This window comes from Mus caroli, unplaced genomic scaffold (assembly GCF_978045245.1).
Source record: "Mus caroli unplaced genomic scaffold, Mus_caroli_1 scaffold_1, whole genome shotgun sequence".
In the NCBI taxonomy this organism is placed as follows: Eukaryota; Metazoa; Chordata; class Mammalia; order Rodentia; family Muridae; genus Mus; species Mus caroli.
In genome coordinates this window covers 60493021-60512882 of record NW_028227256.1, presented here as the reverse complement: position 1 = coordinate 60512882, position 19862 = coordinate 60493021, and the positions used below count along the sequence as shown (strand labels likewise).

Below are 19862 nucleotides of genomic sequence, written 5' to 3'. Positions count from 1 at the left end.
GAGATTACAGGAAGAACTTGTATAAAACTGAATGAAGAGTAGGAGAAGTTGTGGGGTTTTTGTTTGTTTGTTTGTTTGTTTTGATTTGATTTGTTTGTTTTTGTTTTGTTTTGTTTCCTTTTTGGCTGCGTGGTTACTAGCATGGAGAGGTAGAAGATGAGAAACCTGGTCCTGTCAAAGTAACAAGTCAGAGCTCCAGAAGTGAACCCTCAAAAAGAAGAAATATTATCAGTTAGCTGGCAGAGGAATCAAAATGATCACCAGACAATAGAACACACGTGAGAAGGAGGGGAGGACTCTCTAAGAAGGAGGGGAGGACTCTCTAAGAAGGAGGGGAGAACTCTCTAAGAAGGAGGGGAGGACTCTCTAAGAAGGAGGGGAGGACTCTCTAAGAAGGAGGGGAGGACTCTCTAAGAAGGAGGGGAGGACTGTCTAAGAAGGAGGGGAGGACTATTTGAGGCAAGAAAGGGGAACACGGAGTGGGCAGGGGCATGGTGGAGAGTGGCAGAGGAAGGGAAGCAGAGAAGGAAATGAATAGCAACAAAGTTTAATGCCATGTATATAAAGATTTCTAATGAAACCCACCACTTCGTATTATAACCTAAAGCAACTTAAAATGTTTGTAAATTGCCAGTCAGATGGTCGATGAAATCAGGCAATTGATGAATCAAATTTTAACAAAAAGCAAAGTGTATTGGATTAAACAGATAATTTGAAATTCGAAAGAGAAAAGAAAAAAATCAGTGGAAGCATTCAATGGAAAACAAAATCAAGCTGAACAGAGCTTCAGCAAGGTCAAAGACAGAGCACCTGAAGTTAGTTGGATGAGGAAAGTGAAGAGCAAAGAAACCCCAAGAGCAGTGTGGGATGCTGTGGAGCAGACATGACCACTTATGCCACAGAACAGACCACTGATGCTGTAGAACAGACCACTGATGCTGCAGAACAGACCATGGTATCTGTTACATACATTCTAGGTGCAGAATAGAGGACCAGAAAGCATATCCAAAGAAACAATGGCTCCAGACATAAAGTATTGGAAAGACAACAGAATGCCACAATGAGGCCCTGAAGACCCCAAATTAGAAGAACTCATAGGAGCCCATGACAAGACAAGACACATTATAATCAAACCATCAGAAGTCAAATACAAAACAAAACTATGAACCTGGCAAAAATGACACTTGTGACACCATAAACACATTTCTCAAGCTAGAGATAAACCCTCTGGTGCATTCAAAATGTTCAAAGAAAAATAACACTACTGGCCAAAACTATTATAGCCCAAAAGTCACTTGGTGAAAATAAATATGTTAAAGAGGAATATAGAATACCCAACATACTGAAATGGAGCGTTTATCCGCTTGGTTGTCTTGAATGCCATCAGAAGAACAGGGACTCAGTATCTCAGAATTTACTCCAGAAGAATAATCATAGATCAGATGATTCAATAGTTTCGAGTCTCTACATCTACCATTCTGATAGTCTTCTGGCACATTCCTGATTTAAATTATGTTTAACTAAATAGTTTTGGTATTGTGATTTCCTCTGGACGATCAGTTTCTAATCTATACACTATATTACTTCAACACTCACACACACATTTTTACCTAAATACATAACCAATTACTTGGTCTGTGTGTGTGTGTGTGTGTGTGTGTGTGTGTGTGTGTGTGTGTGCATGGTTATGTGTACATAGATGTACACACATTGTATGTGTGTGAACATGTACATATGTATGTGCATGTGTAGGCATGCATGCACACATGTGTATGACCGTGTGGAATGTGTGTGTGTGTGTGTGTGTTATAAGTACAGAGCAAGGAGAAGGGAGAGGACTGGATTCTTGAGTCATATCTTTAGCTATTTTTGAAACAGATTTTTGAAGGAGCTTACAAGAACAAGAAAAACAACCTCTTGAGTATGAAGTGGATACTGCTGTCCCATTTCTGAATCACTCTATGAAAGTTTTCATTGGGGATGGGGGAAGATGGTTAATGAGGTCAACAAGCCTGCCACCTAGACTTATGGTCTGAATCCCATCCCTGGAACCTGGTGGAAGGAAAGGACTGAATCCTACAGGTTGTCCACTGTCCTACATGTGTGCTGAGATGCATACTCACACATGCATGCACAGACTCACATGTGTGTGCATACACATGTGTGCACAAATACATGCATACACACACATATCCACAAACAATTCAATAGATATGATTTTAAGTTACTCTTTTTAACCATGCTGGTTAATGTTGGTTGTCTACTGGAAAAAGGATTTTAGTCAGGCAATTGGAATGCTTTGTTCCAAGTTCTTGTATGTCTGGAGCAGTGGAAGACGATTCATAGAATAATGAGTTTGTACTCATCTTGTATCCCACAGAAAATAGTGCCGATATGGCTGCAATTGAGCCTTGACACTAGCAGAAGGATTTTCTGAGTCTTCATTCTATGAACTTGTCATGTCCTGTGTTGACTGTAAATTAAAATGCCAAAATAACAGGACTTTTCTAAAAGTGAGTTAATTAGCATGGCCATCACTCACGCTGTCTCTTACAGATAATCATTCTTAACAGTTTAGGATAGTTTGTTTTGAAAAATTATCTACACGTATGTGTCTTTACTTCTTCAACATGTTAGGGGATGTTTAAATGTAAATAAGAACAGATTTCTTAAAAATAAAAGCTTTTGTTTTAAAGATTATACACATCAAAGTTTTAAACAACAGCTGCCAAGTTCTGTTAGTTTTACAACACAACAGATCGTGGGGAAACACACTAAAACCTTTTTAAAATTAAATTTGTCTCATCTCTCTGATCCCTTCCATAACCACTTCCAGCCCCTTCCCCACCCCTCAGATTCATGGCCTCTTTTTCTTATTATTAATGTTACTATATATTACATGGACAAATGTATAAGCACATCTCACTAACTCCATAGTGTTCCTTTATGTGTATGGTTTTGTATGTATGGGATTGACCAGTTGATATTTGATAACGTTAGGGGGGCTCATTCCTGGGGAAGACTGAGTCTCCCTTGCTCAGTCAGTAGTCATTAATTGCTTGAAGCTCTTCATCTAGAGGTGGGGCCCTATGAGATTTCCCCCATGCACATTGGCATTTTAGCTGGTGCTGCTATTGCTCAGGTCTTAAACAAGGCGGCCATATTGTTGCGATTCCATGGATGCACTTCTCTGTCATATATAGAAGACACTATTATACAACAAATGTTCTGATCCTCTGTCTCTCACAATTTTCCTTTTCCTTGATGTTCTTTGAGCCTTAGGTATAGATAGGGGTTGTACTATATCATGTATCCATTAGGTTGGGCTCCTCACAACTGCATTCTCTGCATTTTGACTAGTTGTGGCTTTCTGACGGAGTCTCTACTACTAGCTGCAGGGAGGTGGTCTCAGAATATAGCCATATTCTCTCTAGTCAGCTGCTCCAGAGTCACCTGGATATTCAGAAGCAGATTCATAGGCTGGACCCACTCTTGTGTTGGGGAGTGGTGAGCAAGGTGGTTCAACAGTCTTTAGGGCATTATGATACAATGGCATTTCTATGACAACCCTCTGGAGTAGGCTTCTGATTTCACAGGTTTATTCCAGCAGCTGGGATGGAACTGTAGTTCCATCATAGTAAGTTAAGTACTGGTTATCTTCTCTGTTGAGGGAAAGAGCAGCATCTTCAGGAATGAATGGAAGATGGAATCTGATTCTTCTCTGTGAGCCAGAGCTGTAGCCACATAGATCTTCAGAATCCAAGATAGTATTTTCCTAAATGTCTTCTCTCTGTGTTGGTTTCAGGTCTGCAGCCTTTGATGGACATGGAGCTGTATGGTAGAGCCGAGCAGGTGTGCAGGGCCTTCTCTGCCCTTGTGGATCAAATCACCTTGCCCACTTGGAGTGAAAAAGAATCCAGACTCAAAGGCCCCTTGGTGTGATGGCAAAACCTTTTTCAGAATCTAAATTTTAAAGAAGTAAGCCTTCATCGTATCTCTAAAGGGTTTAAGTGGAGGGTACAAACTTATGTTTTGGTTATTTACTTAACTTCCCTACTCAGCTATCTTAGTTCTTCTATATTGAATAAAACTTTGAGGGTGAAGAAAGGCAGAGGGGTTAAAAGAGACCAGCAGGTCCTGGTGGTTGAGTTTCTATCAGGCAGCCACTCTCTCCATATTGGTGGTATTACTCAATTGTGTGATCTATATAGATGTAAACAACAGCCTTCAAACGACATTTGTAATACTGAATTGATGACCCAGTTCTCTATCTGATGCTTCTGTTAAACAATATATTTAGAAAATCCACCACACACACACACACGTGAAAGCTGTTTAAAATGCCAGTGTTCATTTTTTAATTGGGATGTTGTATAGTTATGAAAGATATTTCTACTGAGGGAAATTGGACAACCTGTATTGTACATTAATGTCTCTGTACCATTCCTTACAATCATATCTAAATCAACAAGTAGCTCAAACATTTTTTTGAAAATGTGTCTTTCTAAAAACCCTGTGTTGGATGAGTTTTACCAAACACTTATATGGGTTCTTTCCCCTTGGGTTGAATTGTTATCATTGATGTTTATATTGATAATCAGGATAGTATCTAACATCTTTTTGTCATTAGCACACTTTATTTCTAAGCATCTTTTGTTTATTTATATATTTAATTCTCATAACAAACCTAAGGAGTCTTTAGCTTCTACAGGCACAAAGAGGGCAGATGACTTCCACAGTCCTTCAGCTAGCCCTCCCTTCATGCTGACTTCGAACCCTGTGCCTGAATCTATACTTCAGACACTAATCATGCATTTCTCTCAATACACAGTGTCATGACTCCAACACTTTGGTATTTAAGCTATGTTACAGAAAGACAGCTCAGGCATTCCTAGGACTGCCTGCAAAGTGAAGCAGGTCTGGACATGTCTAGGACTACACTGTTTCTCTTCAATCTAATCCCAATGCTTACATTTTTTCCTTTTCAGTGGCACTTAATATAATCACTTTCCTTCTCGAATCATTCCAGAGCCTTTACTTACAATCTTGATAAGTAACACTACAGAGTAGGTCAGCTCATTATAGCAACCCACTGCCTGTTTTGAACTGGCTATGAGATAAAAATGGATATTTTTTAAATGGCTGCAAAGGATGAAAGAAAAAAAAAATCTGTGATGCCTAAAAGTTGTATGGATTTAAATGTCCATGCCCACACTTCATTGGACTGCAGCCCTACTGTGCTGAATACACTTCACTGGACTGCAGCCCTACTATGCTGAATACCCTTTAGCTTCTAAAGGCACAAAGAGCCCCTCATGCCGCATTTGAACCCTGTGCTCAAATCTTGCTTGGTTCACTCGTGTTCTACCTAGACAAGGCAGCCCCCAGCACCAGTAACATTCATGTCCCAAACGTTTATGGAAAGAAATGAAAACCTTGAGCTCCTGTATGGAATACAGCGTAGGGGGAGAAGAGAAGAAGAGTTGCGGTCCTTGGTTTGTTAGAAGTAAGAATCTATTCTAACTGATTCAAAGAATTGGATGAAACCCCTTAGACTAGAAAACAGGATGTGTTGTAAATCCCAAATTACTGATACTAGAGAGTTGTGTACAGACAGTTTGCCTCTGCGTTCCCCGCTAATCCCCCAATGAAAGTTCATCTTCTGATACTCTCTAGACAACTTTTCCAGTTAGAAGATGGCCCCAAATCAGCAAACTTTTCTTGAGGCTAATTGCTAGTATATCTAAACTTCACAATTTGTCAAGCTTTAAGAGAAGGGTTATAAATGTGAGACTAATTTAAGGTAAAAAATAGTGTCATGACTAGCTCTCACATGCATTGATTGCCTGGGCTCTGCTTGGGCAAATCTCATGTAGGCTGATCTTTTTTTTTTTTTTTTCAGTAAAAAAAAAGTATTGACAGGTTTTTCTTGTATCTTGTTCACTTTCGTTTTATTTTGCTTTTCAGCGCAAAGTATAACCACTTATAGAGCTTTAATATTTAATCAAACAGCAAATACATAATTGAAAGATAATTATGCTACCTTATTAGAGTTTGGACACGGTTCATGCTAATATTAAAGATTCAAATAAAGAGAATCCAATAACATCAGTTGGGAGCCAAAGCTTTTATTAATTTTGTTTTCATTAGATGAATGTTTTATTCCCCTGTGGTGTTTTTCTTCATTCCATATTCAAAACTATTCTCTCAGACGAGGCTGAGAATTGCAGACCATCAGCAATCTCATTCATGCGTACATTCCTTTCACACCGGTTTCATAAGCCATGCAGCAGTTAATGGCTTGTGATTTGTGTGGCTTATGCTAGCTAAATGTGTGGCCCTCTAGTTCATCCATGCTGCCAGGCAAAGTATCAAACTCTAAAGAGACAAGGCCCACATCCCCAGTCATCTTTGGAAGTTCTTTAGCTCCTGTTGACAGTGGGGTGGTCAATCAGTTATTACCATGAGAAGAGTCCAGCTAATGATCAAGATGCTGAAAATAGGATTCTTAGAGAATTTGACATGGTATTCATCTCTGGACATTTACACCACTTAAAATACATAAATGGTTGATAGGAAAATATTCTCTCTCTCTCTCTCTCTCTCTCTCTCTCTCTCTCTCTCTCTCTCTCTCTCTCTCTCTCAGTTGCAAGATCAAGTTAGCTCTGAAAGTAGCTTTATTTTCTCTTTACTTCCAGCTTCTTTTTTCCTGTGAACCTTGAGCCCCGCCTTTGCGTTTGCATGCTTGTCAACTCTTCAATCAATTCTTTTTTCTTTAAGAAAAGGGTTCTAAGGAGCTGAGAATATGCACCTGAAAATAGAGAAAAGGAACTTCATAAGGTCTCTTCATCACAGTTTGGTTTGTTGTTCTGCTTACATGAAAGGATTGACATTTTTGCTACGCTACTCTCACAATTCTACATATAGTTAGAACATACATGTAACATTGTATTTACAGTACTTTCTGTCTTGTGAATTTAACTTATATAACCTATATAACACAAATTATTGTTATTTATAATATGTGTAAATTATGGATTTTTAGGCATGTGATTTTTAAGTTTTAGAGAGTCATTGTATCATGTTTACTACAGGAACCTAAAGCAAACACTTTAAACCACCAAGAATTTAACCTTCCAGAGGCAATGCTGGCCTCACTCCGTGCTTACTCCATAACTTGTTTCACTCTTACCCTATTGTGCTCATATGGATTATTTCCACATTCTTTATAAATAATATTGTTTAACTACTACTCCATTGAGGACATACGGATTATCTCTATATTTTTGGTAAAGGATACTGGAATGAAGAGTCTGGTACAACAGCAACGGCTGCACTTCATGACACTTCCTGACAATCAACTTACAGATGGGTGTTTACAGAATATATGGCTTAGAAAACTTCTTCAGCGAAGAGGAAAGCCAAAAGCATTGAAAGATCTGTTTGTGTAGTGGAAGCAATGTTTTCAGTCTAAAAAAAATAAGAACTATAAAAAGTTGTTAGACACTTATCACAAATGTCATCAGATTGTAAACCTAAATTTTAACTTTTTTCACCACAAAAACACTCTAAACTCATAATGTTTCTAGAACATTTAAACTGTCAGCCCCAAAAATGCAGATTCTACCATGCCCCCATTTCTTGGCAAAGCAAAACCTCCCGTAGGGAGAGGGTATTACTTTTACACAGATGATATTGTGCCATAAAATCTTTTTATTTTCAGAAGTCTTTATTTTAGAAGTCTTTAGTGCTTTCTGAGTGAACTCTGCTATTTCCTGCTTGTGGGTTAACTTTATACTGCCCTAAGTCAACCAACCAACCAACCAACCAACCAAACACCAAACAACCAACAAACCAACCAACCAATTAATCTCTCTCTCTCTCTCTCTCTCTCTCTCTCTCTCTCTCTCTCTCTCTCTCTCTCTCTCTCCCCCACTCCCATCTTTCATCTCTCCTCCTCTCTTCATCTTCCCATCTATCTCTTCTCAAACTCTTATCATATTTAGAGCTTCCTAAAAAGGCACCAGGATTTGGCTACTAGTCAGTATGTTTTTCTAGATCAAAAGTAATCTTTAGAATATTTCCTCATGATGTCATCTGCAGCTCTTAGAATTTTTAGAGCTCTCATGTGTGACTTCTGTCCCTGCTTATTACTGTTATAAACAGCAGTGGTGTCATGGTCATCACTCAGCTCAGTCACCTATTTTGGGGGTAAAGCTTTTTCCCAATTGTCTCCAGAGTTAGGGCCTTTCACAGAATCTCAGAACATTCAAACAAATGAAGAACAAGAAGAGACATTGTGATCCACCAATTTCTCTCCATAGCCTCCCTTTCCTGATGAAAGGAATAAGAACCTACACTAATTGACTTTCCTAGGGTTCCATATTGACTTGATGTCTCTTGTTTTTATATTTGTTGATGTAATATTAATAAATGTGATATACTATTTACAGCATCTCATGGGTCACATATTTTAGCTAAGCATGATTCATAGGAAGATTTCATAAGTGACTTTAAAGTAATTTATTTTAAAGTCATAGGAACAAGAGCTCTTTGTGTATTACGTATACAGTAATTTTAGCTATGTCTTTTTGCCCTATGCTATGATTTCCCTGAGAACTATGGGGACAAACACCTCTTCAACCTCACCTTCATTCCAACTTTATAGCACTCCATCCCCTGGAACAAAAGCAAAACTAACCAGAGGATCCACCCTGGTACATCCAGAGCCTGCCTGAAGCACTCGAGACTGAATGAGGCTTCCTGAGAGGAAGCCACAGTGTTCCTGTAACTATTTAACTTCCCAACATGTATCTCCTTGACCCAAAACTCCATCTTACTGTGGTTAGACCAACCAAATGGAAAATCTCATTTCCTGATCTTCAAACAATTGCTTGTGCAAAACATTAAAATAACTTTAATAAAAGGAAACATTGGCTTCTGCTACTGAGCTATTTGCAAATCAACTTTTTCTAAAGTTTGCAGAGCAGCTGAGGCCATCTCAACTCTCCAGGAAAGAGCCGAGAGTGACTTTCAGAAGTTTTGGAGGCATAATTCTTTTCATGTTTCATTCATTTATTCTGGAGACATTTCTTATACTTGTGGAAAATGAACACAGGATTTAAAAACACAGAACACGGTGGTATCTTAAGTTAAACAGCCTCCTCTGATGGGACTGAATGAAGCCTTACAAACCAACATCAGCAGGCTTCAGAAGAAGAAAATATATGGTTCTTATTAGTCAATGCTGATATAATGTTATTCCTATGTATATAAATAGTAGTAGAGAATTATCCAGTTTCTTGGCTCAGCAAATCATGAGGGATTTTTTAGGTACTGAGGTTAAGACAAACTATGTATTTTAGAAGTGCTCCAAAAAAATCTTCACTGTGGAACAGTTATTGACAAATATTTTTTCCCAATTGAACCATTTTGGAGACATATAACAATGCTCACGATTAAATATTCACTAGTAAAAATTAGTTATGCCTTGATTTTCCACCAGTGCATAAATAATTCTAACTACACCTAGATGACCCTTGCTACTACATTTGGAAATTTATTGATGGAAAGAACACCCAAGAAGGAAGAAAAACTGTATGGTTATGGCACAGGTATCTCTCATAACTTACTCCCTCACACTCTAATTTTATAAATGGGACATTCCTGCTAGACCTCTAGAGAGGACTAGGTTTGAACTACTATATAGTATTTACGGCAGTGAAAAAAAAGCCATTACACAACTTATTAAAAATTAATAACTTAATATGAATTAATTGCTTATTTATGATTCATTCAAACGGCAACAAAGTATAAATATAGGTTAGGTGGTATTCTTGCTCCTGACATCATCCATTAACTATTTCTCAAGATATCTCTTCATTTGCATGAGAGCAGTGTTTTGTTTTTACTTTAAAGGGTGTGAGAATTGCCGTGCTGCAAACATTTCCCCCCTCTCAGCTCCTATTTATGTCTTATTAGTCCCACACCAAGGAAACACCAAGTTATATTTGAGTTAACAATACAAATTGTCTTCATTTTAGAGCAAGCTTTACACCTATACATTGCAATTTTTACATTCAGTCTCTTGCTTTCTTTCTCGCTTTCTTTCTCGCTTTCTTTCTCTCTCTCTTTCTTTCTTTCCTTCTTTCTTTCTTTCCTTCTTTCTTTCTTTCCTTCTCTCTTTCTTTTCTACTCTCTTTCTTTCCTTCTTTCTATTCCTAACAACCTTTCATTTTCACATGAAGTTCTAGAGTGAATCAAGCATGTTGACATGAGCGGCTATTCTGTTATTTGAGCCCTCTTTACATCCACCCCTTTAAAGATCCAAGTGAGATATTGGCTCTCCCTAGAGCCCTTTCCCTCTACCTCACACATTAGCACATTCACCCTTGAGAGATAGATTCAACAGGACAGGACTATGCACCTTGTTTAATCCCTGAATGTCTCGTCAGCACTTTCGAGACTTTCTCTTCTTCTCCAGTCAATTCTCTCCTTCCTAAGCCATGGTTCCTGGAGAGGACACAGTCTACATAGATGTCCCAGAAGAGTTGGGCCAGATCCCAAAACAGTGCCCCGTGCTTCAAGTTCTCAGATGACTTCAGGTAGATCATAAAATCCCAAAAGCCAGAGACAGTGTTAGAAACACGAGGCTTCCGCATCTCCAGGAGGAGGATGGAGGAGGACTCCCAGCACTGCGGATCGGCTTGGTTAAGAGTCAGCAGGTCTGTCTGACTGTGGCAGAAAACAGGAGACACATAGCATATTCCCACAATGAGCAGGGAGCAGGTGAGACTCATGGAGCAGTGGATCCTGCTTCTGGGCCCAGGATCAGCCATGGTCCTGCAACTGTACACATGGGAACACATCAGTCCAGGCTTGTTTTTCACTCAGTAAGGGAAATGAGTGTGCCCCTGAGAATATTACTCCCAGGAAAAGAAACACACCACATTACTAATTAGGAAAAGACAGATCCTTCTTCCCCTGCTACAAGCCTTGTTCTTTCTGGATAACCCATCCCCAATCCAGATTGGGCACAACCAAGATAGCAAAGCTAAGAAGACTTCCCAAGGTGTATTCCTTGTGAGATGATAAGTGGACTGTTTACCCTGGGTTGTAACTTAAAAGAATACTGTGTGAAAATTAAAGTTCTGCCATCTTAACACAAAACCACACTATAGTTAGGGACTTGATGTTTTTATGTTTGCTTGTATGCTTTCCTGTTTGTAGTAACTTTTAATTTTTAAAGGATGTTAGGCTTATAAAAACATTTTAACAAAAATAAACACACAGTTGGTGCTTAACTTGTGGATAAATTTATTTCAAGACTGGAGGGCAAAGTAAAACTAATAGGTTGTAAGTCTAAATGCTATGTAATCCTGATATGGCTTTAATATAGATAATGCTTTCTAATTTCTCTGTGCTTGCAATGAATCTCAAGGTTTGTCTCTCCTTTGACTTTTCCAGCTCACAATGTCTATTATAGTAAAATCACCTGAACAGCTATCTGTCACCTCTAACTAGTCCTTATGCTCTCTTCAAACAAGTGCAATTGGAAATTACATCCTTGTCATTAAGAAAACTTTTGTCCCCCAACCCCATTAAAAGTTCATCCAGTTACTCTCCGAGTATCGAAAGAAATTCAGCACAAAGAAAGAAAACTGGAAGGACAATGGCACTGCTCACTTCCTCATCAAAATTTGTAATTTTGACACCAGAAGACAGGCTCTTTCTCTTCTGATCAGAAGGGGGACAAATGGAGACACTGCTAAAAGAAGTGTTTCAGAACCTAGTCTTTAAAGGGTCATGCTTGAAATAGCAGATCACTCAAAAAATTGTTTAGTTTTGCATTATTTTCTCATTCACTTTACCTGAAACGGTTGTATTAAGATGGAATATCAAAATCACACCCAAAGGTTATCTTTGTTCAAGAATTGCAGCTTTGATATCCAAGTGAAGTTTTTAGAAGACAACGTGAGGGGTGCTGTCCGAGGTGCTGAAGTTGGCGTGTCCTGGTATCTCGTAGTTTGTGGCTAATCTAGCTGAGGAATGCTCTTCAGAAAGGCTCTCCGTTTCAGAGCTGTTTCAGAGAGGTGGGCTCCCTAACGCAGGAGTTCCCTTGTGCGCCTCGTTGAGAGTCCGGTGCTGGCCGAATTTGGACCGGGCACCTGCTCTCGCCGCTGCTTTGTCCTCCCAGGAAAGAGCTTCAGGGTCAGGGTGCCACTCACCTCTGTTCCACGCCTCTGCTGTGGGTTAGTAGGGCGCCGCTCTGCACTTACCTGCCCTGCCCGCGATCCCTCGACTGCGCTGAGAAGACCCACTCGGGCTGCTCCCAAGGCAGGTGACTGTCCCCAGCTTCCGCGTCCTGGATGCCAGCGTGCCTCTTCTTAAGCAGTGGGAGTGTTCGGCTACGTCAAAGGACCTGCAAACTGCTGCTGCCTCTCGCCCCCAAGTCCCCGTCCCAGTCTCCAGTACTCTCTTTGCCCTCCCCCGCAGAGGTTTGGAGTTAGGAAAATAGGACGCTGGCTGCAGACCACCCTCCCCCCTCCCCACCCCCCCACCCCCCGCCCGCCCTCCCGCTCCCTGACCCAGGCCCAGTTTGCAGTCTTTTTGTAGTCTGGCTCCCAGGACCCACCCACCTAGAGAGTTAAAGTGCTGCAAAGTTGGGGCTCAGCTTGACGCCTGTTTGGGGGAGATAGTAGAGGGAAGCCAACCTGGCTTCCCACCAATGCTTCATCTGAGTTTCAAAGGGTGAGAGGGGAGGAGCAGGTGAGATCTTAGGGTCTGGAGAAGGGGAAGGGAAAGTGCAAATTCCGACTGTAGCCAGAGTGTGAATTTCTCCTACACCACTGAGGCCCTGATGTAGATGGGATGGGAGAGAAAGTATGGTAGACTAGATGATACTTGTTGCTCTTGATCTGAGATAGGTTGTCCTTGCTGTTTATAACCTGGGCTGCTGGAGCCATCCTTATTTTTTTCCACTGATTTCCCCCCAGAATCCCTGCCCTCCAAAAAGGGGGAGCAGCTTGGATGGATTTTTTTCTGCTTTGCCTTTCATCCAGTCAAGACCTTAGTCCCATTACTTCTCAATGCCTTTGCTGGGCATTGGCATCCACTCAGAAACATTCCCTGCTTGGGTGAAGGACCTTCATTCTCACTCTTTCCTAAAAGGCCCCCAGCATCCTAAAAAATCCCTTGTACTCTCCATTAACTGGAGGCTTTTGTGCCAGCTTGACAGTATCCATGGTTACCTGGGGGGCTTACAGTGAGGTTTATTGAAGGCTCAGAAAACCAGCCTCCTCCAGAGATAATGTTAGGATGTGCTCTGAAGGATTCCAGAGTGGCTCTGAGTTTTTCCTTCTTCTCTCAACTAGACTGGGTGTGCTTTGGTTTCCATCTTTAAATTTAGCAAAGAAATTGCCTGCTTCCCTTTGCCCCCAGTGGGTGTGGGAATGGTCTTGCTTCCTGGACTTGAAGGAACCTACATCCTCTTAGGCATCTTTACCAGAAAAGTGGGCATTTTAGTGAAGCCAGTGAACACAGACATAGAGAGATCTGGTGGAATCTAGCAAAGGGATCAGACTCCTGCTATTTTTATTGGACTAGGAGCAAGATGAGAAAGATTTTCACCAAGTAGGAAGAAGCCAACAGAATCACACAGATTAAGTAAAGGGTGCCAATAAAATGAAGGGAAATAAGTTTCTAGTGAATCTAAGAAGATAGGTCACTGGTGAGAATGTTAAGAGTGATCTCACATCAGTGTCTGTGGAATTGTGGTGGGTAAAGACAGGAATGGAAAGTCAGGAAATGATGGCAGTACCCTAAACTTTCCCTATAAAAACTTGGGTACAAAGAGGGAGAATGAGTGGAGTAGAGGCTAGAAATTGAATGTTGGTCATGTAGCTGGGGTAGGGAACCCAATAGAAGAGGTTGAGCATCAGGAAAGGGTGACGGAAATTGTCAGAAGTGAGAAGCAGATGGGTCAGAAAAAAGAAAAAGGAGCCAACACCTACGAGAAGGGCAGACAGCTTGCCTTCTCAAACAGAAAATAAGAAAGATGCTGTGAGCACTGAGCACAGGGAAGAAGCAGCTGAGAGAGATGATAACTGACAAGCACAGCTTCCTTACTGAAGGTCAAAAGGAAAGGAGCCACGTGAGGAGAGGTGATAAAAGCTTTGGAGTATCCATTGCAGGCAAAAAGGGAGAGAAGAAGTGAGAGAGAGAGAGAGAGAGAGAGAGAGAGAGAGAGAGAGATTTAAAAGCATCAGTAAGGACTCAGAAAAGGTATAAAACCATAATTAATCGTGTACTACGTTGTATGCCTGAATAGTTTTTATGAGGCAGAATAACATAATTATGGCAATTATTCTCTGAATCCCAATTGTCTGGGTTTGATCTGTGTGTCTTTCCCTTGTCATAGTTCATGGATTCTCAGAAAAAACTTTTTGTACCCTTACCATGCCTGAGATCAGGATGTCTCTGTCAACTGACAGTACTCTTGCAGTTAGATTTGCAGCATTGTCTTTTTCTTTTTAAAACATCAAGATGTCGATCACTGATGGTGTCTTTGAATTGATAAAATGCCTTAAGAAATGTGATTAACCACAATGAGACCATCCTCTTACTTATAAAATGGACCAAAAGGGTCCTTCACGATTCCAGGGATAGAATGAAATCGTACACAGAAAACTGTTGGGAAGATAGTATGCTTGGCAAAATGTGACAAATATTAGGGATTTTCTTGTTCTCTTGCAGCATTCAGCTGACGGAAATGAAAAAAGAAGAATGGTCATTATGACACAGACTTGGTCTTAAAATTTGGGGTAAGAAGTTGATGAATAATGAAGCTATCAGGGGCTCAAGGGCATAAGCAGATTAGACAGAAAGAGGCAAGGTAAAGAGAAAAAGATTTCGAGGAAATGAAGAAATCTGGAGTTCTCATTGACATGAGGCAAGAGGGTGTCAAAAAAGCAGAGAGCTTGTTTGCAATCAGCAGGTCTGTGGTCAGGGATAGAGAGATAAAGACTCCAATTGAATTGAAGTTCTGAGGAGGAGGGAGGGCTGCCACTCTTGAGTTTCACCTGCATGTGAGGATCAAGATAAGGAATCAGATGGCCATCCCTGCTTCACAGACACTGAGGGTGTGAGACAAGACGTACCTGTCAACTGACACCCTGAAGTATCCATTTTTTGTTTTGTTGTTTTATTTTTTTTTAGAGTAACAAGATGTCTATAATTGATGGTGTCTGATGATAATATTTTTAAAGAATTATTTATTTATTTTATGTACAGTGTAGCTGTCTTCAGACATACCAGAAAAGGGCATTATAGATGTTTGTGAGCCACCGTGTGGTTGCTGGGAATTGAACTCAGGACCTCTGGAAGAGCAGTTGGTGCTCTTAGACACTGAGCCATCTCTCCAGCCCATGATAACATTTCTTAATGCCTTGAGGAATGTTATATGCAGGCTGCTACTGTTGAACTCTGCCTGCTCGTCAGTAGGAAGATAATGAAGTGAATGGCCATCCCTGCTTCTCAGACACCGAGAATATGAAACTGACTCCCAACCAGAGCTCCAAGAAACTTTTGACAGTGGAAGTAAAGACCTCTTAAAAGTACAAATTTTAAGACATGATAGCAACTACTCAAGTACTTCTTTTTCTTTTTAGTGTTATTACTTGACAGTGGAATTATGGAGTTTCAGTAACACTTTTATATGTCTGCTTTAAAATAGAACCTCCAATTAAACATTTCCCATAAATATTAACAGTTTGTACTTTAAAACAAAACAAGCAATCACTGTTTGAACACTTTTATTTAGACAAAGATCCTATCCACCACCTACTCTAGTATAATAAATATTTTATATTTTCCAATATGTCAGGAAAAGTTGAAAAGATTCCTGGGAAGGGAAAATATATGACTCTCTAGTCCCAAACTTGACTGTCATCACCATAATTACAACTTGAAAATGACATCCCAACTCATGCTGTTAGATTAGGAAAATCAATCATCAAACCATGTGATTAAAACCTTTATCTTCCCCAGCACTCGGGAGGCAGAGGCAGGCGGATTTCTTTCTGAGTTCGAGGCCAGTCTGGTCTACAAAGTGAGTGCCAGGACAGCCAGGGCTACACAGAGAAACCCTGTCTCGAAAAAACCAAAAAAAAAAAAAAAAAACCTTTAATCCCAGCACTTGGGAGGCAGAGGCAGGCGGATTTCTGAGTTTGAGGTCAGCCTGATCCACAGAGTGAGTTCCAGGACAGCCAGGGCTACACAGAGAAACCCTGTCTCAGAAAAAAAAAAAGAAAAAAAAAAAAAAGCTTTATCTTCTGCTGAACATGTAGACATGTAGGCCGTCTTTTTCATGATGTCTTGTCCTGATCACTTCCTTCTTACATGCTAGAATCTCTCTAGCATGCTTACAAAAATCTCATTTTCTCCCTGGGGCCCCATGTAATCCTAAGGAAAACATCGTTTGATCTTTCTTCTTTCCTGTTTTATGATGTGAAGATTTCTTTCGAGTTATTTAACTGGTAACTGTTAGGATATGGCTTTGTTTCTACACCTAAATTTTACTCATTGTGTTTTGTGTGTCCTAAGTGGTGTGCCCATACAGACACATACCCCATCACTCTGTCCTCTTCTTGCTGTCTTTATCCTCATTTCCCTGTCTGTTCCACAATATCAACTGGGCGAGAACAGAAAGTCACTCAGTACTCAGAGATGCACACATCTGAGTTCGGTTCACACCACCATTCTGTATTGTTAGGAACTATTGAAGAGGGCCCAGAGAGATGACTCTTCACCTCAAAGCACGGCTGCTTTTCCAGAGGACTTAAGTTCCATTCTCAGCACCCACAAGGAGACTCTGTAATTCCAGTTTCAAGGGCTCAGGTGCCCTCTTCTGGCTTCCATGGGTATCACATACGCAAGTGGTGTACACGCAGGCAAAATACTGAAGAAATGAAGGATCACTGAAACCCCCTTGCACTTAGGTGAATGACTGGTTTGTCTGGCATTTGGTCATCCAGGGTTGTTTGGGTTTTGTGAAGTTGCAGCAAACAGCTGAAGAATGACTCGTTGAGAAGTAAATTGCAATTAGCTGAATGTGCCCCATGGGTAGATTTTCTGATTTTTGCCACTTGAAGCAATTTTCTAAGACATTAAAAGGGACTTCCGATTAATTTTAATGAAATTCAAGAGCAGTTATGTGGACAGTTTGCATCTTCAGCACTGCGTTAAATTTGCAGATGCCAGGGCAGCCTCTAAGAATGGGATGCTTCTTTAACACTAGGGAGCAGAGAGTAAAAATAATCATTTCTCTCTCATTATTTTGTGCTTCTCCATCATTTGGAAATGGCAATAAACAGGAACAATTTCCTGGAATGCCCATTGGGTTAAGTGGATGAGTCACTCCTTAAGAGGCATCCAATTCACAAGGACAAGTGCAGTAGTCAGATGATACTGGACATCAACTCCAAAAGGTGTGAAAGAGAAAAGTTACTCAGGGCCCAGGACTCATTCATTCATAGCTTCTTGATTCACCAGGTAAGGATGCCACCGTGGTTAAGGAGAGCTGAGATGCCACAACCATAGCAATTAGTGTGTTGTGGTTTCTTTTTTGTGTATTTCTAAGAGAACTTGGTCTTTTTGTCCATTTTCCCAGAAGCTCACAAAGCCCATAGAGACTCCGGTGGCTTTGTCCAGCCTTGATTTTACCTATTAAGACGAGTTCAGCAACTCTAAGGTAATTACTACAGGTACTGACTTTTGATTTGGTCTTATCTTTTGGCCTACTCATTTCCTAAGGAGACCACAACTTAGGTGAGTTTTTTGTTTAGGCAGGGTTTCACTGTGTTGGTCTGGATTCCCTGGAACTCCACATGTAGATAATGCTGAGAGCCCCACCTGTCTCTGTCTCCTGACTACTGTGGTTAAAGGTGCAACCTCCTCCATTTTTTAAGTGGTGTTTTGAATTTGGGTTTATGTAACGAGGCAGCATAACAAGGGGCTAAGGTTTGGTCAACAATAAGATTCTTTTCCCCAGGAGCAATTTAATAAAACTTAATATAAAATTTCAATCTGAATGCCATGTAGGATTCACAGCCTCAGAAGTCAGGGGCTGCGAATAAGCATAGACTGTTGGGCAGAAGAGCAGTGGATGGATGAATGAGGACACGGATCTACGTGGTGAGACAGGAGGCTTATAGCCTGAGCAGGGCTTCCAGGCTCAGGACTCTTCCTCGACACCCGCATGTCTCAGGAACTTAATTCCGCTCTGTTCAGGATCCCAGGATGTTTTGTCCCTACTTCTAGCTACACATGTATATCTGATTCCCATCACCTTTCCATTTCTTCCAACCAGAATATGAATGCTTTTGCGTGGGACTCATGTAATAATTGCATATGTGCTTGAGCATGCATGAGCATACCACACGTTCTCATGAGTATACAAGTGCTTCTGTCTCTGCATTTGGAGCCAGCGTGGGTGTGAGGGGGCATCGCTGAATGCGAGCATGTGTGTGAGTGTGTGTGTGTGTGCACGAGTGTGTGTGTGCAAGTGTGTGTGTGTGTATAAGGTATAAGTTTGTGTGTGCATGTGTGTGTACATACATATATGGAGGCCAGAAGTCCATGTCTAACATTCTCTCAATCATTTTCCACCTTTTTGAGACAGAATATCTCACTGATTACAGCACTCACTGATTCAGCTAAACTGGCTTTCCAGCAAGCTTGAGAGATCCACCTGTCTTTCCCTCTCCAGCACTGAGATTATACAGATGTGTATCTCTGTGCTCAGCTTTTTGAAATTACTTTATTTATTTTTATCTTATGTGCATTGGTGTTTTGTCTGTATGTCTGTGTTAGGGTGTCAGATCTTGGAGTTACAGGACATGTGAGCTGTCATGTGGTTGTTGGGAATTGAACTCAGGTCCTCTGGAAGAGCAGACGGTGCTCTTAACCGCTAAGCCATCTCTCCAGCCCCTAGCCCAGTTTTTTATGTAGATTCTGAGATTGATTTCAGGTCCTCATGTTTGCATGGTAAGGACTTTGCCAACTGAGCCTCCCTCCCAGAACAGATAATACTTTTTTTTTTAAGCAATGCTGATTTAATTCAGTTATGCAAATAGCAGCATTTGAAAACCAAGCCTGGAACAGTGAGAGTAGATGGTTAACTTTGATGAGTTTTCTTTCATTTGTCTTGACAAAGGAATAAAAGTATCAGTCACTTCAGTTTTTTCTTCCTTCAGTACTCAAACTTTCCTTTCCTTTAGTGTGCTTATCGACACATTTTCTGAAATGGAGTTTTGGATTGAAAAGCTATGATGCTAAAAGTAGACGGAAGATATGAACACACAAACATATAGCGCTATGATCAATTCATAGCCAATAGCACAATTTTAAAGTTAAGTCATCGAAACATAAGAAACACTCTACTTCTATTTTTGAGCTAATTTTTGTAACGTCCTGTGTAAGTCAGGAAATTCTTAAGTCCCTGTAAGTCAGGAAGCCATGTTTAACAGAGTTTGCTTTTCTTAAGAAGGCTGCAAGCATGTGGCTGCTGGCAGTGTCATGTTCTGCATCTCTTTGATTCTCTTGGCTTTTCGATTTTATTTAAAGTGAGAAAAATAAAAGCAGTTTCATAACTCCATTAATGAACTTAGGCTTCCAACCCGTGTGCTACAGCTGTGTCACATGATCATTTATAAACATAAGCATGCCTAGGAGGGAAAGCACCACAGTGGAAGGCAGTCCATCTGTTCATGGACTTGGGAATGATTGTTTTCTGTCCACAGGGTTAACCTCATAAGCCAATACGGCCTAACGGGAAACTCTGTCTGAGTTAGGACAATTCTTTT

At 40.5% G+C, this 19862-nt stretch overlaps 2 protein-coding genes across 2 annotated transcripts in view; one reads left to right on the top strand and one right to left on the bottom strand.

Moving 5' to 3' along the window:
- Window positions 1–11674, top strand: part of Dytn (dystrotelin) — a 68507-nt gene extending 56833 nt beyond the window's left edge. The window contains exons 14-15 of the mRNA XM_021173354.3: window positions 3806–3978; window positions 11467–11674. Of these exons, the coding sequence (XP_021029013.1) occupies window positions 3806–3942 (137 nt within the window). The 3' untranslated portion in view covers window positions 3943–3978; window positions 11467–11674. The remainder of the gene's footprint in view (window positions 1–3805; window positions 3979–11466) is intronic.
- Fam237a (family with sequence similarity 237 member A) lies at window positions 6678–10838 on the bottom strand. Its single transcript, XM_021173361.3, has 2 exons — window positions 10427–10838; window positions 6678–6811 (listed from the first exon to the last, which is right to left on the bottom strand). The coding sequence occupies exons 1-2, from the start codon at window positions 10836–10838 to the stop codon at window positions 6678–6680; spliced, it is 546 nt and encodes a 181-aa protein (XP_021029020.1).
- Window positions 11675–19862: the final 8188 nt, after the last annotated feature.